The sequence below is a fragment of the Lactuca serriola genome, chromosome 7 (genome assembly GCF_051521515.1).
Source record: "Lactuca serriola cultivar US96UC23 chromosome 7, Lser_US96UC23_V15, whole genome shotgun sequence".
Taxonomy (NCBI): Eukaryota; Viridiplantae; Streptophyta; class Magnoliopsida; order Asterales; family Asteraceae; genus Lactuca; species Lactuca serriola.
The window spans coordinates 83828335-83846780 of NC_136414.1; the positions used below are offsets into that span (position 1 = coordinate 83828335).

At 39.3% G+C, this 18446-nt stretch overlaps 1 protein-coding gene across 1 annotated transcript; it reads right to left on the reverse strand.

The window, feature by feature from the left end:
* Window positions 1-368: 368 nt before the first annotated feature.
* Window positions 369-3029, reverse strand: LOC145061633 (uncharacterized). Its single transcript, XM_079009167.1, has one exon. It carries the CDS (start codon window positions 2946-2948, stop codon window positions 531-533), a length of 2418 nt encoding a protein of 805 aa, XP_078865293.1. The 5' UTR covers window positions 2949-3029; the 3' UTR covers window positions 369-530.
* Window positions 3030-18446: the final 15417 nt, after the last annotated feature.

Below are 18446 nucleotides of genomic sequence, written 5' to 3' on the forward strand. Positions count from 1 at the left end.
GCAAATTATCATTTATTATTTACATCAACCCATAATTAAATATAATGGACGTACTTGAAGATTATAAAATATTAATTATTAATATTTAAATATTGTTTTATGAACAGATGCATTGTATCATTAAATATATATTTATGGGTATCTAATCTATCTAGTCGGGTTCATTTCTCTAAAAGATTTGTAAAGGTGACATTGCACTATCACAGAAGCAATGAGATGGAAAACAGAAGTTTATTACATTCATAATACATAGATGTATACATAAATAATAATGAATAAGAATAAGCTAGGAATTCCTAATTTGGAAGCTGAAATTGTACATGATTATGATTATGATTATATCATGAAATGTAAAATACTTAAACAGATTAATAAAGTAGGCAAATCTTCTTGAAAAGAAGATTACATCGATCGATCTCAGCCCCCGAATCCCCAAAAAGCTGCAGATTTAATCCATAATTCTCTATGTTCTTCTTTTCCTTGATTTTCAAGGAAAATGTATGTATTGATAGATTAGGATATGGGTTTGATTAATAGTACGGAATTACCGGTGGTGGTGGGGAGGCGTAGGATACCCCGATCACTGGCGGAAGAGGGGTGTTGTCCGGTGGGGGTTGTGGGTGTGTGGGTTTATGGGGTGGTGAGGGTGGTTGGGTTTGATGTGGAGGTGGTGGTGGGGAATGATGGTGGGTGGTGGGTGGCGGTGGAGATTGAGGTTGTTGTGTTGGTGATGGTGGTGGGTGGTGCCATTGTTGTGGTGGCGGTGGAGGTGGTGGTGTTGGTAGAATGCATCCAGATGATGGTGGTGGTGGCGGAGGAAGTGAATGGGATGATGGAGGTGGAGGCGAGGTGCTGACGTGGCCGGGTGGAGAATTGTCCGGTGATGGAACTGGAATATGTTGGGGTGGAGGTGGTGAGGTTTGGCTTCCATGAGGCGGCGATTGGTGGCTATCGTGTGGTGGAGATGGAGTGCTTCCCTGTGGTGGAGATCCATGGCTTCCATGTGGCGGTGATGGTACAGGTTGACCTGCTGGTGGAGATCCGTGGCTTCCATGTGGCGGTGAATGGTGGCCTCCATGTGGCGGTGAATGGTGGCTTCCTTGTGGCGGAGATCCTTGGCCTCCATGTGGCGGTGATGGTACAGGTTGACCTGCTGGTGGAGATCCGTGGCTTCCATGCGGCGGTGACGCGTGGCTTCCATGTGGAGGTGATCCATGGCTTCCTTGTGGCGGAGATCCTTGGCCTCCGTGTGGTGGTGATGGTATAGGTTGACCCGTTGGTGGCGATTGATGGCTACCATGTGGCGGAGAATGGTGGCTACCATGTGGCGGCGATTGGTGGCTTCCTTGAGGTGGAGAAGGTGTGCTTCCCTGTGGTGGAGAAGGTATGCTTCCCTGAGGTGGGGATCCCTGACTTCCATGTGGCGGTGATGGCACAGGTTGTCCAGTTGGTGGTGTGATCTGGGACACTGGTGGTGGTGGTGGATAATGGATTGATGGAGTAGTTCCCTCTCTAGGCGGTGGTGGAGGGTGTAACTTTGTATTTGGTGAACTCTCAGAAGTAGGCGGTGGTGGTGATGGCTGAACAGATGGCGGATGTGGTGTAGGCATGGTAGAAGGGGGTTGAGACGGTGTCGGAGTCGTTGGTGTCGTTGGAGTAGGAGCTGACGTCGGAGTAGGAGCCGACGGTGACGTCGGAGTAGGAGCTGACGGTGTATTGGGACCAGAAGGTGACGTCGGGGTAGGAGCTGACGGTGTAGTGGGAACAGAAGGTGACGTCGGAGAAGGAGTTGAAGGTGAAGTCGGAGTAGGAGAAGATGACGGCGCCGGCGATGAAACACCACCACATTGTAGCTTCCTACAATCAACAGGACGAGCATCTCCAGAGGAACACTCCCTCACTGATCGCTGGTTCGTCTTTCCAATAATACAATTCTTCCCGTCATCAAACACCTTACCACCACCACCTCCGGCAGCAGAGCACGACGGCGCTTCACCAGTGAAGTAGTTAAAAGAGTAAGTAAAGTTCTGCAATCTCGGCAACCTACAAATACTATCCGGCACCACTCCAGTCAGCCGGTTATGCGCCACATTCAGCTGCTCCACACTTCTCATTCCACCAATCGCCGCCGGCAACGGCCCTTGAAGATTGTTAAAGCTGACGTCAAAAACCGTCACCTGCTTCAACATTCCGATTTGCACCGGCAAACACCCCGTTAGATTATCATTCATGAGAATAATCTCGTTCAACGTTTTCCCCATCTGACCAATACTCGCCGGAATACAACCACCGAGATTATTGTTCGCTAAAACAAGAACAGACACCGGCGAGTTACCCAAGTTCGGCGGAATGCCGAACTGAAACCGGTTATCATTCAAAAAAACCGCATCAAGATCTTTATCAAACAGCTTCGTAGGTACAGACCCCTCAAACTCGTTGAACCGGAGATCCAAATACTTCAACGCCGGCAAAGACAAGACCACCGTCGGGAAAACTCCGACGAAGCGGTTGTTACTTAAATCGAGCTCGTGTAGTAATGTAAGGTTCTTGAAAGTCGTCGGAACAGTGCCACAGAAGCGGTTTGAGTTGATGTGGAAAAGGGCTAGGTCAGTGAGTAAGCCGAGCTCCGGTGGGAGATAACCGGCGATATCAGCATGGTTGAGGTCTATGCCGGCGACGACACGGATAGAGGGGTTGGGTATGGAGGGGGCGCAGTAGACACCGCTGTAGGAACAGACGTTTGAGCCTTTCCAGTTGGTGGTGAAGTTGAAGGGGTCGGAAAAGATGGCGGATTTCCATGCTTGGAGAGCAATGTAGGCTTGCCGGAGCCTTGGGTTCTCGAAAACAAGCTTGTTTACGTCGTCGTTTTCAGCGGCGGAGCAGATCTGGAGGGTGGTGGTGGAAATGAGCAAGAGGAGGAGGAGGGAGCGTAAGCGCGGTGGAGGCATGATTTAGAGGAGAGAGAGTGAGAGAGAAAGAGAAAATAATGAATAAATGTTGAAACAAAGCAATGTGCGATTCCTGTTATATTTCCCCCCAATGTCAGAATTTAAAGCCTTTGGTTTTATTAACATGAATAATTGATATTTGAATTATTATGGTACCTTTTTAAATCTTATTATAATATTTAACTTGAATAGGTAAAAACTACTACAAGTATCTGTAAGATGATTTTTTTTAGTCTTTTGACCTTTTTAACCACAAAAATGTCATTAAAATTGGAAAATCTATTCAAAAAAAGGCTTCTTCTTTTTTTACATTCGTAAAGTTTTTACAAAGTTGTTAATTAACAAACTAAACTATCGTCATAATTATTTTCAAAGATTTGATTCAACCAATTATAAATTAATTAAAAAAAAAACAGAAAACTACTTTGTTGGGGAGTTTTTTATTTTTATTTTATATATATATATATATATATATATATATATATATATATATATATATATATATATATATAAAGATTATACCAAAAACCATGCTTTTACTTGTTTATATTAAATTATATAAATGGTCCGGAAGTTGGGTGGACACTGCAACTGGTTTTTAAGCATCAATTTTTTGCAAGAACGGTCCCTTTTATTAATACTGTTAGTTTCTAAGAAACGGGTATTAAATACTTATAAAAAAACTAACTTACCATTATTTTTTACTTTTTATTTTTTTATTTTACTATTTATTTATCAACAGCCGAATCACAACATCATGTTTTTTGAACGGAACAAAAACAAATATATGGTGCTTTTGGGATTTGCTTTTAGAAACCAATATATGATTACGACTGGAAGGGATGTTATGTTGGTTGTAGAAAAGGGAAAGATTAATTATAGATTACATATTTGGTCCTTGTGGTTTGTAAATAAGACCACTGTATGTCCTTTTGAGAAATTTTGCATATAAATTGTCATATTTTCAATTTCATGTTTCAAATGAACACGGAAGGTCCCTTTAGCTAACGTGCTTACGGGGTTAACTTTTTTAATTAAATCCGATATGAAATGAAACATTTGTCTTTTCTATTGCATGGACCATTTATGTAATTTTTTCTTACGACAAGGACTATTTGTGTAATTTTATCTATCATTTAGACAAATGCAAAAAATGGTCCCTGTGGTATGCATTTTTTCTGATGTTTGATCCAAACCTCGAATTTTTTGATCGATGGTCCTTTTGACCATGATTGATTGTGATTTTGGTCATTCGGAAAATTGAAAAGACAAATGTGGTTCTTATATACTTTTTATATTTCCTCGATTTAATTTAAAAGCATTATTAATTAAAATAAGGAGTCTCTCTCTCTCTCTCTCTCTCTCTCTCTCTCGGCATGTATACAGTCGTGTTTGTTTAATAGATCAGATCCATTCCAATTTAGTTTCGAAAAAAATGCAAAAATGGTCCCTGTGGTATGCATTTTTTCTAAGGTTTGGTACAAACCTCGACTTTTTTGAATTGATAGTCCTTTTAAGCTATTTTGATTGCGTATTTAGTCCCTCCAAATATTGAAATGACTATAATACCCGTAGGGTATTTATTTTTCATTTTTCTTTCATTTTTTTGTAAATCAAATCCTTATTTATTTATTTTATTAATCATAAAAAGAGGTCTCTCTCTCTTACTAAAACCGTCCCCAAAATATGCATCTTCCTCTTACTCATACAAAAGAACAACCATGGTTGTGCTCCACCTCTCTCTTTAATCAAACCCTTATACCTAAATTACATAAACGAAATCCCCCTCCCTTTTTGATTCCTCACAGATTCACTCTCTATGTTCTAATCAAGAGTTCTTGATAAACCCTAACTCTTAATCGCACACCCCAAAACAAGACGAAGAGAAGAAAATCTTATAATTGATCGAGTTTTTAGAGTTCTTGACAGACCCAATTCTTATATACACACAGACAAAGAAGAAACCATGTAAATTATGATTAAATCTCGTTGAGTTGCAGGGGTGATTGTTGACCCAATTGTGGTGGTGATAATGGTGGTCGGAAATTTGTTGGTGGCCATCAGACTTTGGCCCACCTCCATATCTCTCTCTCTCTCTCTCTCTCTCTCTCACATCCAATTCTCTATGTACCTTCAAAAATCATCTCCTCAAGAAATCCAAGGTTTTAAACCCAATGAAATTAAAACCTAATCCCTTTTGTTTTGTTTCTTGGTTTGATTTCTGAATAAAAAAAAACCTTATTGGATAAATCGAGAATAATATATTAGAAAGGGAGATAAAGACAGTGGTGGTGAACATGATATTCAAAAATAAAAGATACAATGGAGATGAACCGATGAAGAGCTGATGAAATTTCAATTTACAAATCCCGATTTATAGATGTTAAAATATCGAGTTACCGGAAAAGCCCCACATTCAAGATCCAAACTTCAATTCTTCTTCAGAGATGAAACACAAACGCCCCACCTTCGAATCTAGGGCTTCACTGGTTCCTTATATGCCAAAAATGCTAGGGCCGTTAGTCGTCGATTGAACCGACCATTATAGAACATCGTCCAATAACTTTGTCCAGGACATTGAAACGCATTTCAATTAACACAATTATCAAATTCAAATCCCAAAGATCACAAATTGCGGAAAAAACACGGGTGTATGCGCTGCGATCGTCCCGAGCTCTTTCGTTTGAAAACTAGAGTAACATAAACTGGAAACCATAAGCACAAAGCTTAGTGAGTTCCCCAAATACCACATACCATACATATCCAACAATCCATACGAGTCATACATAATCGCGAGCCATACATATCATTCATATAACATAATCAATAAAGGTGTTATGTGTCGCACATAGTCTTGCCATTATGTCGCGAGCCACCTCGTGGTCTTTCCTGCCAAGTCGGGGGCCACAACCCTGGGTCTTATAGAAAAGTGTCAGGAGCCACCTTCAGGTCTTCCATGCAAGCATCACAAAGACAACTAGCATACAATCTAATCTGCTTAACTAATTAGCATACAATGTACCAGGAACCGCCTCCTGGTATTTTATAGCCTAGGGCTAACCCCTGGGTCTTCCTACAATACTTAAACCAAATGGGTCGGCATTGGTGCCTTCGACCCCTACGAAAAGTGAAGATACTCACCTAAAATGCTGAAGCTTATTGCATGAAATCTTAGTTGATGACCTGACGACTTCCTAAACTATTAATACCCAAACAATAACCAATTAGCAACTAAAATCCAAACCATGTTCCATAATCCAAACTTGGGGTAAAATAACCATTTTACCCCTGGCCCATCAAGACTCACAACCAAGGCCCAAGCCTAAAACCAACAAGGCCCAAAACTATAAGATCCATAAAAGCCCACTAATGGCCTAATTTTCCAAATTGAGCCCGATCCCATATGGGTCTTATCCTAAGCCCATATTTTCCTTGAATACAATTCAGGGTACACAAACACCTCTTGGGACACACATTGGTCGAAAGCATAAGTCAAAAGTCAAAGTCAACGCTCCGACTCAACTCATCGACTTATCCCATAATTCATTGAGTTTCCATTAAGCACAAAACCGCGATATTTCGATCCAACTCGCTGAGTTTCTCATTAACTTGTCGAGTTCCTCTTTTTTTAACAAAATCGGGACAAACCCAACCCAACTTGCCGAGTTCCCCTATGAACCCGTCGAGTTCTTCAGTTAGCCAACCCACTTAATGCATTCAGCCACTATTCTTCAAACCAAAGCCCAATCTTCCAGATCTAAACTGAAAAAGCGTCTAGAAGGAAAAGTTTCCGGCTTTACCCATTAAGAACCATCATAATGGGATTAAAATCAAACCTTAGCCTTAAGAAGCTTATGCCTTAATCTGAAAACCACCAAGTCTTCAAGATAGAGCTCATAAACACAAATTTGGACCTTAAAGGCTAAAAGGTCCCGCAAAGTCTTCAACTTTACTCACATGTAAGGCTAAAAGGAGCTTAAAAGGCCATAACAAGGGCTTAATGGATGCATGTAGCTCTTAGGGCCATAAAGTTGGCACCTTTATGCCATAAAAGCTCCCTAGGACCCTAGATCTGAAAGGGTTTGACCAAAAGGGACGTCCAACTCCCAAAACCTTATAATTTGGACCAAAACAAGCAAAAGAACCCCAAGATGAAGATCTAAGAAATCACAAAGCAAGGTTGAAACTTTTTACCAGAAAAATGGCGAAAATGAAGAAAGGATTCGGGATCTAGCAGCTCCTTCTTATATCACCAAGCTTTCCTTTCTTCCAATGACTTCAAACACACCTAAAACACTCCAAAATGGTTCACAATCACTCAAAGATGCCTTACGGTTTTGAGGTTAGGGTTTAGGACAATGGAAGCTGGAAATGAGACCAACTTATGGGGTTTAAGTTGTTTAAATAGGGTGCAAAATCCCGAAATTAGGGTTTCCCAAACCACATCCAACTCGTCGAGTTGTTCCTTTCCAACTCGTTGAGTTGGTCTTCAAAAACACGCGTGACCAACACTTCCAGCATGTCGATTTTATGCCTTAAACTCGACGATTTGACCTTTAGAAATGAGGTATTTATTTCCATAACTGACCTTCTAGATTTCGGATGTTATAGTCCAAACGAGGACAGACCGAAGAGGGCATGATCCAACTTCAGAACATCCAATTTCAAGCATCGTTGAATGGGATGTGTCGTTGATCAAAAAGAGGAAATAATATGTAGTTATTGATAAACATGTGGGAATGAACATCTACACCCAAATTAATTTCCAAAAATTAAAACATACACAAACACACACACATACTCAAATCAATTTCCAAAAAGAAAACACAGACACACATTCTAATAAATTTCATGTGTGAAACACACAAACACATGCATTTTCAAATTTTGTTTTTGGGGATGAAGACACACACATGAATTCATATGTGGTTCGATTTTAGTGTTTCGATTCTTGAGTTTCGGTTTAGAAAAACCCAACACCATTGAGTTATAATTATTGAACTAGTTTTTTTAGTGTGCATTTTGCAAGTGTTTGTATGTATGAAGCCACTCGATATATATATATATATATATATATATATATATATATATATATATATATATATATAGAGAGAGAGAGAGAGAGAGAGAGAGAACGCTAGTGTTGTTGTAAGCTCCGATAGTCAATCCTACCTGCAACGCTTGATTGTGTTTTTTCCCGTCCAAATCGATTTTGATTATATGTTCAATTGTTCATAGATGAACACGATGAACAAAAACAGACCTGTACATTGATTTTTTTTGGTTTTGTTAGGGCTAGAAAATGTTGAATTTAGGGTTGGAAAGTATTGATTTTAGAGCTGGAAAACATCGACATGGCAAATTTTTACAAACCTTAATTTCTGATCTTGATCTTGCTTATGTTTGATGTGGAATGGATGCCATATTGATTAAAGTTTTATGGGAACTAAAAACAAAAGTACAAAAATGGTCTCTGTGGTATGCATTTTTTCTGAGGTTTGGTCCAAACCTCGACTTTTTTGGATTGGTGGTTATTTTGACTATGTTTGATTGTGATTTTGGTCCCTTGGAAAACTGAAAAGACTAAAATTCCCTTATGATACACTTTTTTTATTTTCTCTATTTAATTTAAAAGTTTTATTAATTAAAAATATGGGGCTTCTCTCTCTCTCTCTCTCTCTCTCTCTCTCTCTCTCTCTCTCTTTAGCCAAGCACTCCCACGTTATCTCTCATCACCCACCTCTCACCATCATGTACCTGCTTCTCCGGTTTGCAAACTCGGTTTCTAGAAGAAAGGCAAATCAAGAGCATTTTGCTTATCTCAACAATAACCACAAAAGATATGGAAAAGTCATTTTTTTAAAGATTTACAAATTTTATTTTTTTCTTGTAAATTCATGAGCATACAGACACACGTGAAAAATCCATTGACTTTCTAGGTTCTACACACACACACACTGATACACGCACAATGATTATGTGCTTCAAGGTTTTTGTGACATCCTTAATTTCACGGTCATTTTAAAAAAATTATTCTTGCTTATTTAAAGATCAAAGTAACCATTTTAAAGGATACTATTGTGAAATTTGTTCCCAGAAAACATGATAAAGATATTATCAAAGCATTTCTGAAGAAATGTATTTTATTTATATTAAAACATTGGAATGTCGTCGTCAATATAGAAACGTAAGCATAAATAGACCTTACATTCATTTACACTAATAATTTACATCTCCTTTAATCTCCCAATGTAATGTGTCGTCATATCGATACTTGTGATATAAATAAACTGAGTGGGTCAAGTTGGGAAACCTTGTGAGTACATAGGGTTTTCAACCCACATAATTATAATTATTATGCTTAATCATCAAACAATTAACCCAACTTCCCATCCCCATTATCTTCTTTATTCTTAAGGATCTACCCTAAGAATCATCTATCATTCATTCCCAAGGATTATCCTAAGGAATATGCATGAAGCCCATCGTTGCCAGGGTTTATCTAACAAGCACTAAGTCGATAGCTGTCGATGTTATCTGTTAGACACTAAGTCCATAGCTGCCAATGTTCATCTATAGGGTACTAAATCCATAGCTGCCAACATTCATTTGTAACGCACTAAGTCCATAGTTGCCAACATTCATTTGTAACGCACTAAGTCCATAGTTGTTGGGGTTTTTAGAGTACATATGGTGAACATGTCGTTCACAACACTTGCAGGTTGCGAGCCTGCTAGCATTCCACTAGACTGTCTATAATAGTCCGTGGTTGTCATCTATACTCGGCTTGATGACTGGGCCATCGCTTGGGTCAAGTCTTCTCATCATCTATATCATCTTTCATCTCTCATCATTCATGTCATCTTTCATCTCTCATCTCATCTTTCATCTACCCATATTTAGCCATCATAATTATAGGTATAAAATATGTATACAATTTAAATCAAACAAAACATGTATATTTTGTTCATCCAATATAGATATCAAGAACACAAATAATATGCACATATAGCATGTAATTTATATTAAATACTTCATATCTATGTGTAATATGAAAGTAATTATGCACTCATGTGTTAAGGTGATGAATCTAAACTCGGACAACGCGTCGCTTCTAACAATTTTATTTTCCTTCGACGAAACCTAGTATCATTAGCACTAGATTTTAGTCTAATATTTATTGCGACTAATTATTAGTCTAGATTCACGAGCGATATTGTTTAATAAGTGTTAAACAATACTTTTCAACTACTATGTACAGACAGGGGCCAAACATGAAACACCGTAGGGCATGACCATTTTGGCATTTAAGCTGTTCTGAAATCCAACAACCTTATGTGGCCCTTCGAACCAAATTCCCTATACTGCGAGTAGTTAAAAGGTATTATAATAACACTTTATATTTTATCATACTTAGCACATATATTGCTTATAAGTTCATAATAACGATAATGAACTTATACATCAGCTATAGTTAAAGTAGGGTAAGCATAACTTACTTATAAGGGGGTTTAGCTAGGAACCATACTCTACGGGGCTAGAAATTATGAGCCAAAAGCTCTTCTTCTCGGTGCCTTATGGCGCTCTGAGACTCGCCTGTAGCACTTGGGAAGTACTAAGGAAGGGGAGGGAGTGTTTGGGAGTTATGAGAGAAAAAGAAGGGATAAGGTGTGAAGAAATGGGGTGCTCCTCGCATCTATTATAGGGGTAACTTTGGACTACTTTGGGTGTAGCCTCAGAGCACACTGCATGTACGAGGGGCTACGTTGCGCGTATGAGGGGGCAACTGTCAGCTCCGCACGCGAGACCATGGGGAGAAAGCAAAGGTTTGGATGGTGCCATGTGGAGAAATCTGGGACCACATATGTGAGTACGCGCGACATAATGTCGGGTGCGCAGGGCGTACTCGTGCCACGTGTCACCCTCGTATCCTCTTATAAATAAATAAACTTCTAAATTCCGTAACTTTCACATACAATCTCCGTTTTTGACGTTTTTTATATCCACACACAGGTATTGAAAGGATCTACAACTTTCATTTAGTCTCTATCGGCTAATTTTGACTTTGTTTTTAAAGTTATATTTTAACAGACTTAGACAGATAAAGTCTGTTAAAATTTCATAATTTTATCATTCGACGTCTGTTTTCGTCTATCTTTATATCGTTGAGTTCCTATTAGTGAGATCTTCAATTCTGGTTTAGATTGTGTCGGATAGAAATTGATTGATCTAAAATTTGAATTTCGGGTTGTGCACTGCTATGCTAAATCTTAGAAAAATCATAACTTCCTCATACGAAGTTAGATTTGGACGTTCTTTTTATTCACATTCTCGATTTAACGTATACTACTACTTTCCTTTAGATCGCTAAGGCTAAAAAGTAATGTGAGTCCCCAAAACTGAAACCAACTAGTGATCAAACACAAAAACAAGTAGTAATCAATTAAGAATAAGGAGTAGAAGCAAAGAATGATCCAAGAATGCACACGTCGATTAGGCCGCAAACTTCAGGTACACTTGGATACACACACACGACTACTGTTCATCTGACAAATCTGACACTATTTAAAGGGAGCAACCAATCGCAAACACGTTCATGACCACACATACGTTCACGGCCATGAACACCTATACAGCCGCAAACACACAACCGTACACCCATACATTACATGACCAAAACCCTATCAAGACCTATACAGATTGATGCCTAGCTTAAACCAACAAAATATGACCTAACATTCTCCCCCTTGGTTTGAGGCTAGCATGAATTTAGTCTTTCTCGATGACCAGCACATCAGATATACCCATTGCACCCAGCCACATCTTTTTCTCGATAATATCGGCAATCATGCTTGTGAAATCCTTAACATCAACCTCATAAATCTCTTCATGGCATGAAATTTGATGATGAGCCAAAATGTGGATGTCCCTTTCACCAAATTGTAGCAGATCCCTTTTGTAAACAATATGAAAGACACCATCTGGGAATTTGATAACAACAGAAGCTGTGGCAACATCATAGACCCAATATTCCATCTTGTGTAGTGATCCATCACAAAATTTCTTCACAATCGAAATTTGTTTCATCTGATCTGTCGGGGGCCACATGACATTCGTGAAGTTCTTATTGGTCTTTGGGTTAAACACATCTTTAGCTCTCTTCAGGAAAGATTAAGCGGTCTTCATCCCATCAGATTGTCTCTTAACTTGGTTTTCCAAGAAGAGTTTGAAGTCTGTTCCACGAGGGTCATTAGCAAGATTGGAGAATGGAGCTTTAGAGAGCTCCGTAAGATCCACCTTCGTCAAAGAAGTTAAATCATTTTTGTTTTTGTAGTACTCCACATTCCCGCTCTTGCGTTTGATCAGCCAACAATTTAATTTATCGTGAAAATCCCACATACGAATCCCTGACCGTTCATCGTATCTATCTCTGAACCACATTTTTCCGAGATCCATCAAAGTGAGTTGGGGCTGGTCTCCACGAGCATTCTGATCAGAATTTTTCATGAAGAGCCATTTCCCCTTCTTCTTAAAAGATGATGATTGTCGGGCTCGCTTAAGAGTAACTCTTGGAGGCACTTAAGCTGGTTCAGTTTCAAATTGGTCAACTATTGTTGTGGTTCTGATTGGAGGATTGTTATCAAGCTTATCAGATTGTGATGTATTAGTTGGGGCTGATTGAGAAGTCTCGGCTGCCTTTGGATCTTCGACTATGGTCTTGAACTTGTCACCAAATTCTAAAATAAGCTTGTTCTTCAAGTTGAAGTATCCAGCAGTTAGGGCTCCAAGGTTGACTTGTAGAGTAGAGATTTGTTTTGACTTTAAAGTATTTTCTTCTTCCAGCTCGGAAACTCGGATGTCGATATTTTCAATCAAAACGTCCTTTTCCATGCTTTCTTTGACAATGTCAATGATGTTGCACAACCTGCAACGGAGACAGAGGGAGCCCGTAATGTTCTCGAAGTGACGCCTCCAATTTCTAGCGAGATGGCCAAAATTTGTAACTCCCCAAAACTGGAACCAACTAGTGATCAAACACACAAACAAGCAGTAATCAATTAAGAATAAGAATGAGTAAAAGCAAAGAATGATCCAACAATGCACACATCTATTAGGCTGCAAACGTCAAGTACACTTGGATACACACACACACACACGACTACTGTTCATCGAAACATCTGACACTATTTAAAGGGAACAACCAACCGCAAACAAGTTCACGGCCGTACAAACGTTCACAACCGTGAACACCTATGCAACTGCAAACACACAACCGTACACCCATACATTACATGAATAAAACCCTATAAAGACCTATACAAATTGATGTCTATCTCAAACCAACAAAATATGCCCTAACAAGTAATTTATCAAAAATTCACCTTTTACGTTACGCAGTGTCGTGTCGGTTTAGCTGTAAAACTTCGACGGGTCTTAACTTCTTCGTTATAACTCGGATTTCAGCGTTCTTTATATGTACGAAATCCTTGTGACATATACTATAACTGGGTTAAGATTATTTAATCTAAATAATTTTCTATCAAAAAGTCACTTTTGATGCTTATTGTGTCTGAATTGACTAGCCCGAATCTGCGGGCGTTACAATTATCTCCCCCTTAGGATGATTACGTCCCGAAATCATCAATGAGACAGGGCTTGTATAATGACTCCATATGTTATATTTTCATCCTTGGTAATAACCGTAACTCATATGTTCCTTCGAATAAGTATCTAACCCTTTGACTTCTTGACTACAAGCGGTGCTCGATCTTGCAACCGCTCTTTGTACCATGTTGGACTTTCAGTCGTAACTTATGAGTTACAAAATAAGTCCTTTTTGGAGACTCCTACTCCTTATTAAACAGACTTTACTTCGATTATTGTAACAAACTGATGAGTCATGTCCTAACGACCTCTTAGCGTATGATGCAATGCTTAGATTCAGGTCTTTTAGAGTCAAATTCTATATTTCCTTCCTTCATGTTCTAATGTGATATAATCACATTCTAGCATGTGGCACTTTTAGCTACAAGCTCTTTCTTTAACGATAATCGTGATACTTCTATTGATCACTTCGATTATCTTTTACTTCAATCGTCTGGCTTAACTCAGATGCTACATCGATCTTGGTTCTCTGAACCACATAACATATTCATCTTAGTCGGACTCGATTTGATATGATCACTAGGGTTGGAATAACAATCATCTTCTTAGCTATTACTAAAACGATGGTAACGACAGACATGAATCAAACAAAATCAATTACTAGAGCTTTGTTAACCTTGTGACTTTCCCTGATCCAAGTGTGAGTCCTATGCTTCCAGTAGTATAAGCCTCTACTACCTTTCACACCTACTCATACTCGTCCCAAGTATTGTCTCGTAGTTCTCCAAGTCACGATACAAGTATTTGACATAGTCATTTCACACATCAAATAGCATAGCTAAGGTTTATATTATTTCTTGAAATGATTACATAGATTGAATGACCCAAAGATCAAACAACTTATCAAACAATGACAGAAAATAAGAACAATAAAGATTCACAAAGAAAACTTTTCACTAAGAATGATAATCTCACAAAGCGATTATCGTATGCACAAAGCGGCTATTAGGGTTTGTGAAAACGTACGTCAACACAAACGGATACAAAAGATTATATACTACTATTCTAGACAATCCCTATAAATCAGGGATATGCCAGCTAACTAATTTACGCTAACTAAGGAAACAAGATAAATACAAAAACTGTTACAACGTGCTGAATAAAGATATATACTGATCAACTGAGATGCTGATGTTGATGCTGATGCTGAGTCATGCGCTGACGCTGATAGACTAGTTTCAAACATCATCATATTTCAAGGTTTGACCTTACAATCTCCCCCAATATGATGATGTTCAAAACCAACTAGATTAGAACACCTCTGGACAAGAATTCTTCATACTTAGCTTCAACTTCTACTTTTACTGGCCAGTAGGGACTGTCCAGCAGCTCCTGTCTTCTATTCAGCAATTCCATAGCAATTAGAATATGAAATTCTCCAGAAAGATCTTGATGGCTCATGCACATTTGTCTTAAGCCAACGAGATGAGTTGTTAGAGCCCTTGGAATCTCAGCAGTTCGCTGAAAACACATTTTTCTGTTTTTGTCGAGATAGAACATTCCATGTTCAGGAACAAAGATAAACTGATGTTGAACAAGCTCAACACCAATGGGAAGAGAGTTGTTTAATTCAGCAGCACCAAAATTCAGAACCAACACATCTTCACCATCAACCTAAAACCTGGTTCTTCTGTTTCTTGGAATTGAAGAGCTTGAGCCTTGCTGCTGGGGATGTTCTTGGGGAACTAGGTCTAAAAGCTGAACTTTCTTAATCAGCAAGTGGAGAGCACAAGTCAATTCTGATGAAAGAGCTGAAGTTTGCTTGGATGCCAGCTCGAGCAATTCCATCCACTCAGAGAGACAATATTTAATCAACTCGTCTCTCTTGACAACTTCAGTGTATGGGTGTTGAGGACCTTGACGAGTGATCAGTAAAGTGAGAACTTTCTTGTTACGAGGCTTTGATGCTTTGACTTTAATGATCTTATCACTGCTCACTCTTCGTTTATGAACATCTTGAAATCTCTTTCGATCAATCCTGTCGAGAACACTATCAGTCTTAGACTTACTGCTGCTGGGAGGAGGCTGAGAAGATTTAGATTTGGACTGATATTCTAAGAATTTCTGCATCTGAGCTTCAAAGGATCCTTTGGCCTGAAGTTTATGCTGAATGACAGATTCATCAGCTTGAGCAATATTCTTCAGAAGCTGAGCTTTATTGGCTTCATCAAACATGCCAGATCATGAATTAGTAACTGCATCCAATTTCTAAAAAAATCCCAATTGATTCAAAAAAAAAAAAATTCGAAAGTCAATTGACTGTATTGATCTCGGTAGCTACGCCACCCATGTAATTTAAAGAACCTAAAGGAGCATGGGTCATATATTCTGCGAAATGACGTAATAGTCCTCTTAGCTGGTCGATTGGCTTGAATCTCTCTTTCTTTTAGAATTTGCTTAACTTGATCAGGAGACATGTTCCATTCAGCCGCCAAATTGGATATGCTGACAATAGACTTAGGTTTCTTGCTGGGAGGAGGATTGTCAGCGTGTGAATCAGAACATACAGTATCAGCTACTTTACGCTTTCAAGACAGAGGAAGAAGATCCTCACTAACAACATCAGAGTCTTCACCTTGAACTGGTACTGTGGGATCAATGAAATTCATGTCCAACATCTGACACTCATTATCCTGTTCTTCTTCATCATCAGGCTCACTATTTTTAGTAGATTTTTCAGTTTCAGCTTCTATTTGTTTCTCAGACTCGTGCACATGTTGTGGTGGCTCGGTCTGTTTCAGCACGTGCCCCTCAGATACATTCTTAACATAATCAGTTTCTCCCCCTTTTTGAGCATCATCATCATTTGGGCCAGGAGTAGGAGTTGACAGAATAACTCCTTTCAGTTGTTGAACATCAACTTCAATACGAAGGAGACGCTGACTCATGTCTCGAGTCAGTGTAAGAAGCTCATTAAAGGTTGAGGATGGGATTTGGATGAACTGAGTACCTGGAAGCTTTTGTGATTAATGCTCCTCCCCCTGAGAAGGTTGCTCCCCTGAGATGGTTGCTCCCCCTGAGCAGATGGCTCCCCATGAGCAGATGGTTCCCCATGAACCGAGTGAATTTTTTCAGTGACGGAGATGGTATGGTGAGAAAGTTGAGGAGAGATTTGACCATCTCTTGGACTAGGATCATCTGGAATGTCAGCAGTAGTGTCGTTTATATCATCAGCTCCTTCGTCAGTGTCAGCGTTCAATGATGGAACTGTATAAGGATGTGCGATCCACTCTCGCATCCGATCAGAAATGCCGATGTCATTGGCTAGAGGATCATCTTGGTACATTCGAACTGACATTCATGGGCATGGGATGGGGTTTCCAGAGTGTGAGTAATAGGCCTCAGCGAAAAATTTATCCAGAACAAGAGCAATCCAGCGAGAAAATGGAACATGATCAGCTCTTATATTGGCACGAAGAAGTTGAACAAGCTGATCAAAGAAGAAGGCCCCATAATCAAGACGTTTGTTGAGAAGAAGAGAACATACCACTTGTTGCTCAAAGGTACTCAGTTGATCACCACTACGAGATTTGTGACCCACACACTTGCAAAGTGCTCCGGTGAAGAATTTCCATCCCGGAGTCATACACTAACGCATAATGAGATTTGATCGAGCACCAGCTTTGGAGTGATCGTATCCCAATTGATCGAAAAGGCGTCAACAACATTCAATGGATGGGATCTCGGAGAAAGGTTCAAAGATTGGCAACCTGAGAGCAGCACTGAGAAGATCAGCAGTGATGAATACTGAGTGACGGCCACGCCCAACGGTGCCGGAGATAGCGTTATTGTCGTTATTGAATGATTCAGAGTAGTAGAACTCGCATATTTATTCTGGAAAGAATTCTGATGGAACCTCACTGATAGTGTATCGAAGTCTGCAAGAAACTAGAAAGCTAACAAAATCTTCGAGTCCAAGACCTCGATGAACATCTGGTATATCATGGTTGAAAACGACATTAGTGGCTTTGATGTATATGGGAAGAGGAGGAGAGTTTGGAGCAGGGATTACTCTTCGTGAAGTGGATGAGAAGGTAAATAGGGATGCCGCCATTGAAGAAGGTTTGGATTCTAGGGTTTTGAAAAGAAACGAAGGAAATTTGAATAATGGAAGGAAGGTTTGAAAGAGAAGGGAAAGAGGTTTAAATATGGGACAAAACGGGTTTTAAAAGGTAATAATTATCTTCTTTAAAAATAACTGCGTATCGTAACAAACTGTCAAATCAGAAAAATAGCCGTTGGGTAAAAGAGCCGTTGAACTGAAGATGAAACGACAATAAGTGTCTGCGGAAGCGCTGAGATCAGTGTTACGAAAGTTTCATGCTGAAAGATGGTTTACCGTCAATTCAAGGTACAACTTGCTTGTTTAAGGTTAGCAAGGTGGTTGGTGCGTGTGATAGATACTAGTTTAATTATCTAACCATCGGCACAGAGTGTTGTGTCTTTATCAGTGAGTGGTTCGTCTTACTGAATCATTAGACACTGAGTGAGAAGAAGGTGAAAAGAGGATTGTTGCGTGTTATAGACCTTGGTGTTTTGGTCTAACCATCGGCAAAGACTGTTAAACTCTCATCAGCGTGTGTTTTGTCACACTGAATCACAGAATCAGTGTAAGATTGGTAAGACAAGATAGTTGCGTGTGATAGACCTTGGTGCTTTAGTCTAACCATCGGCAAAGAGTTTCAAGTTGTTATCAGTGTATGGTTTAATATAGTGAATCATTCAACTTTAGATTAGAAGATTTGTAGAAGAGATAGAGATAAGAGATCAAACCAAGTACTCAGCATGAAAATATCATCAGTATATCATCATCGGCAAAATGTACATCAGCTT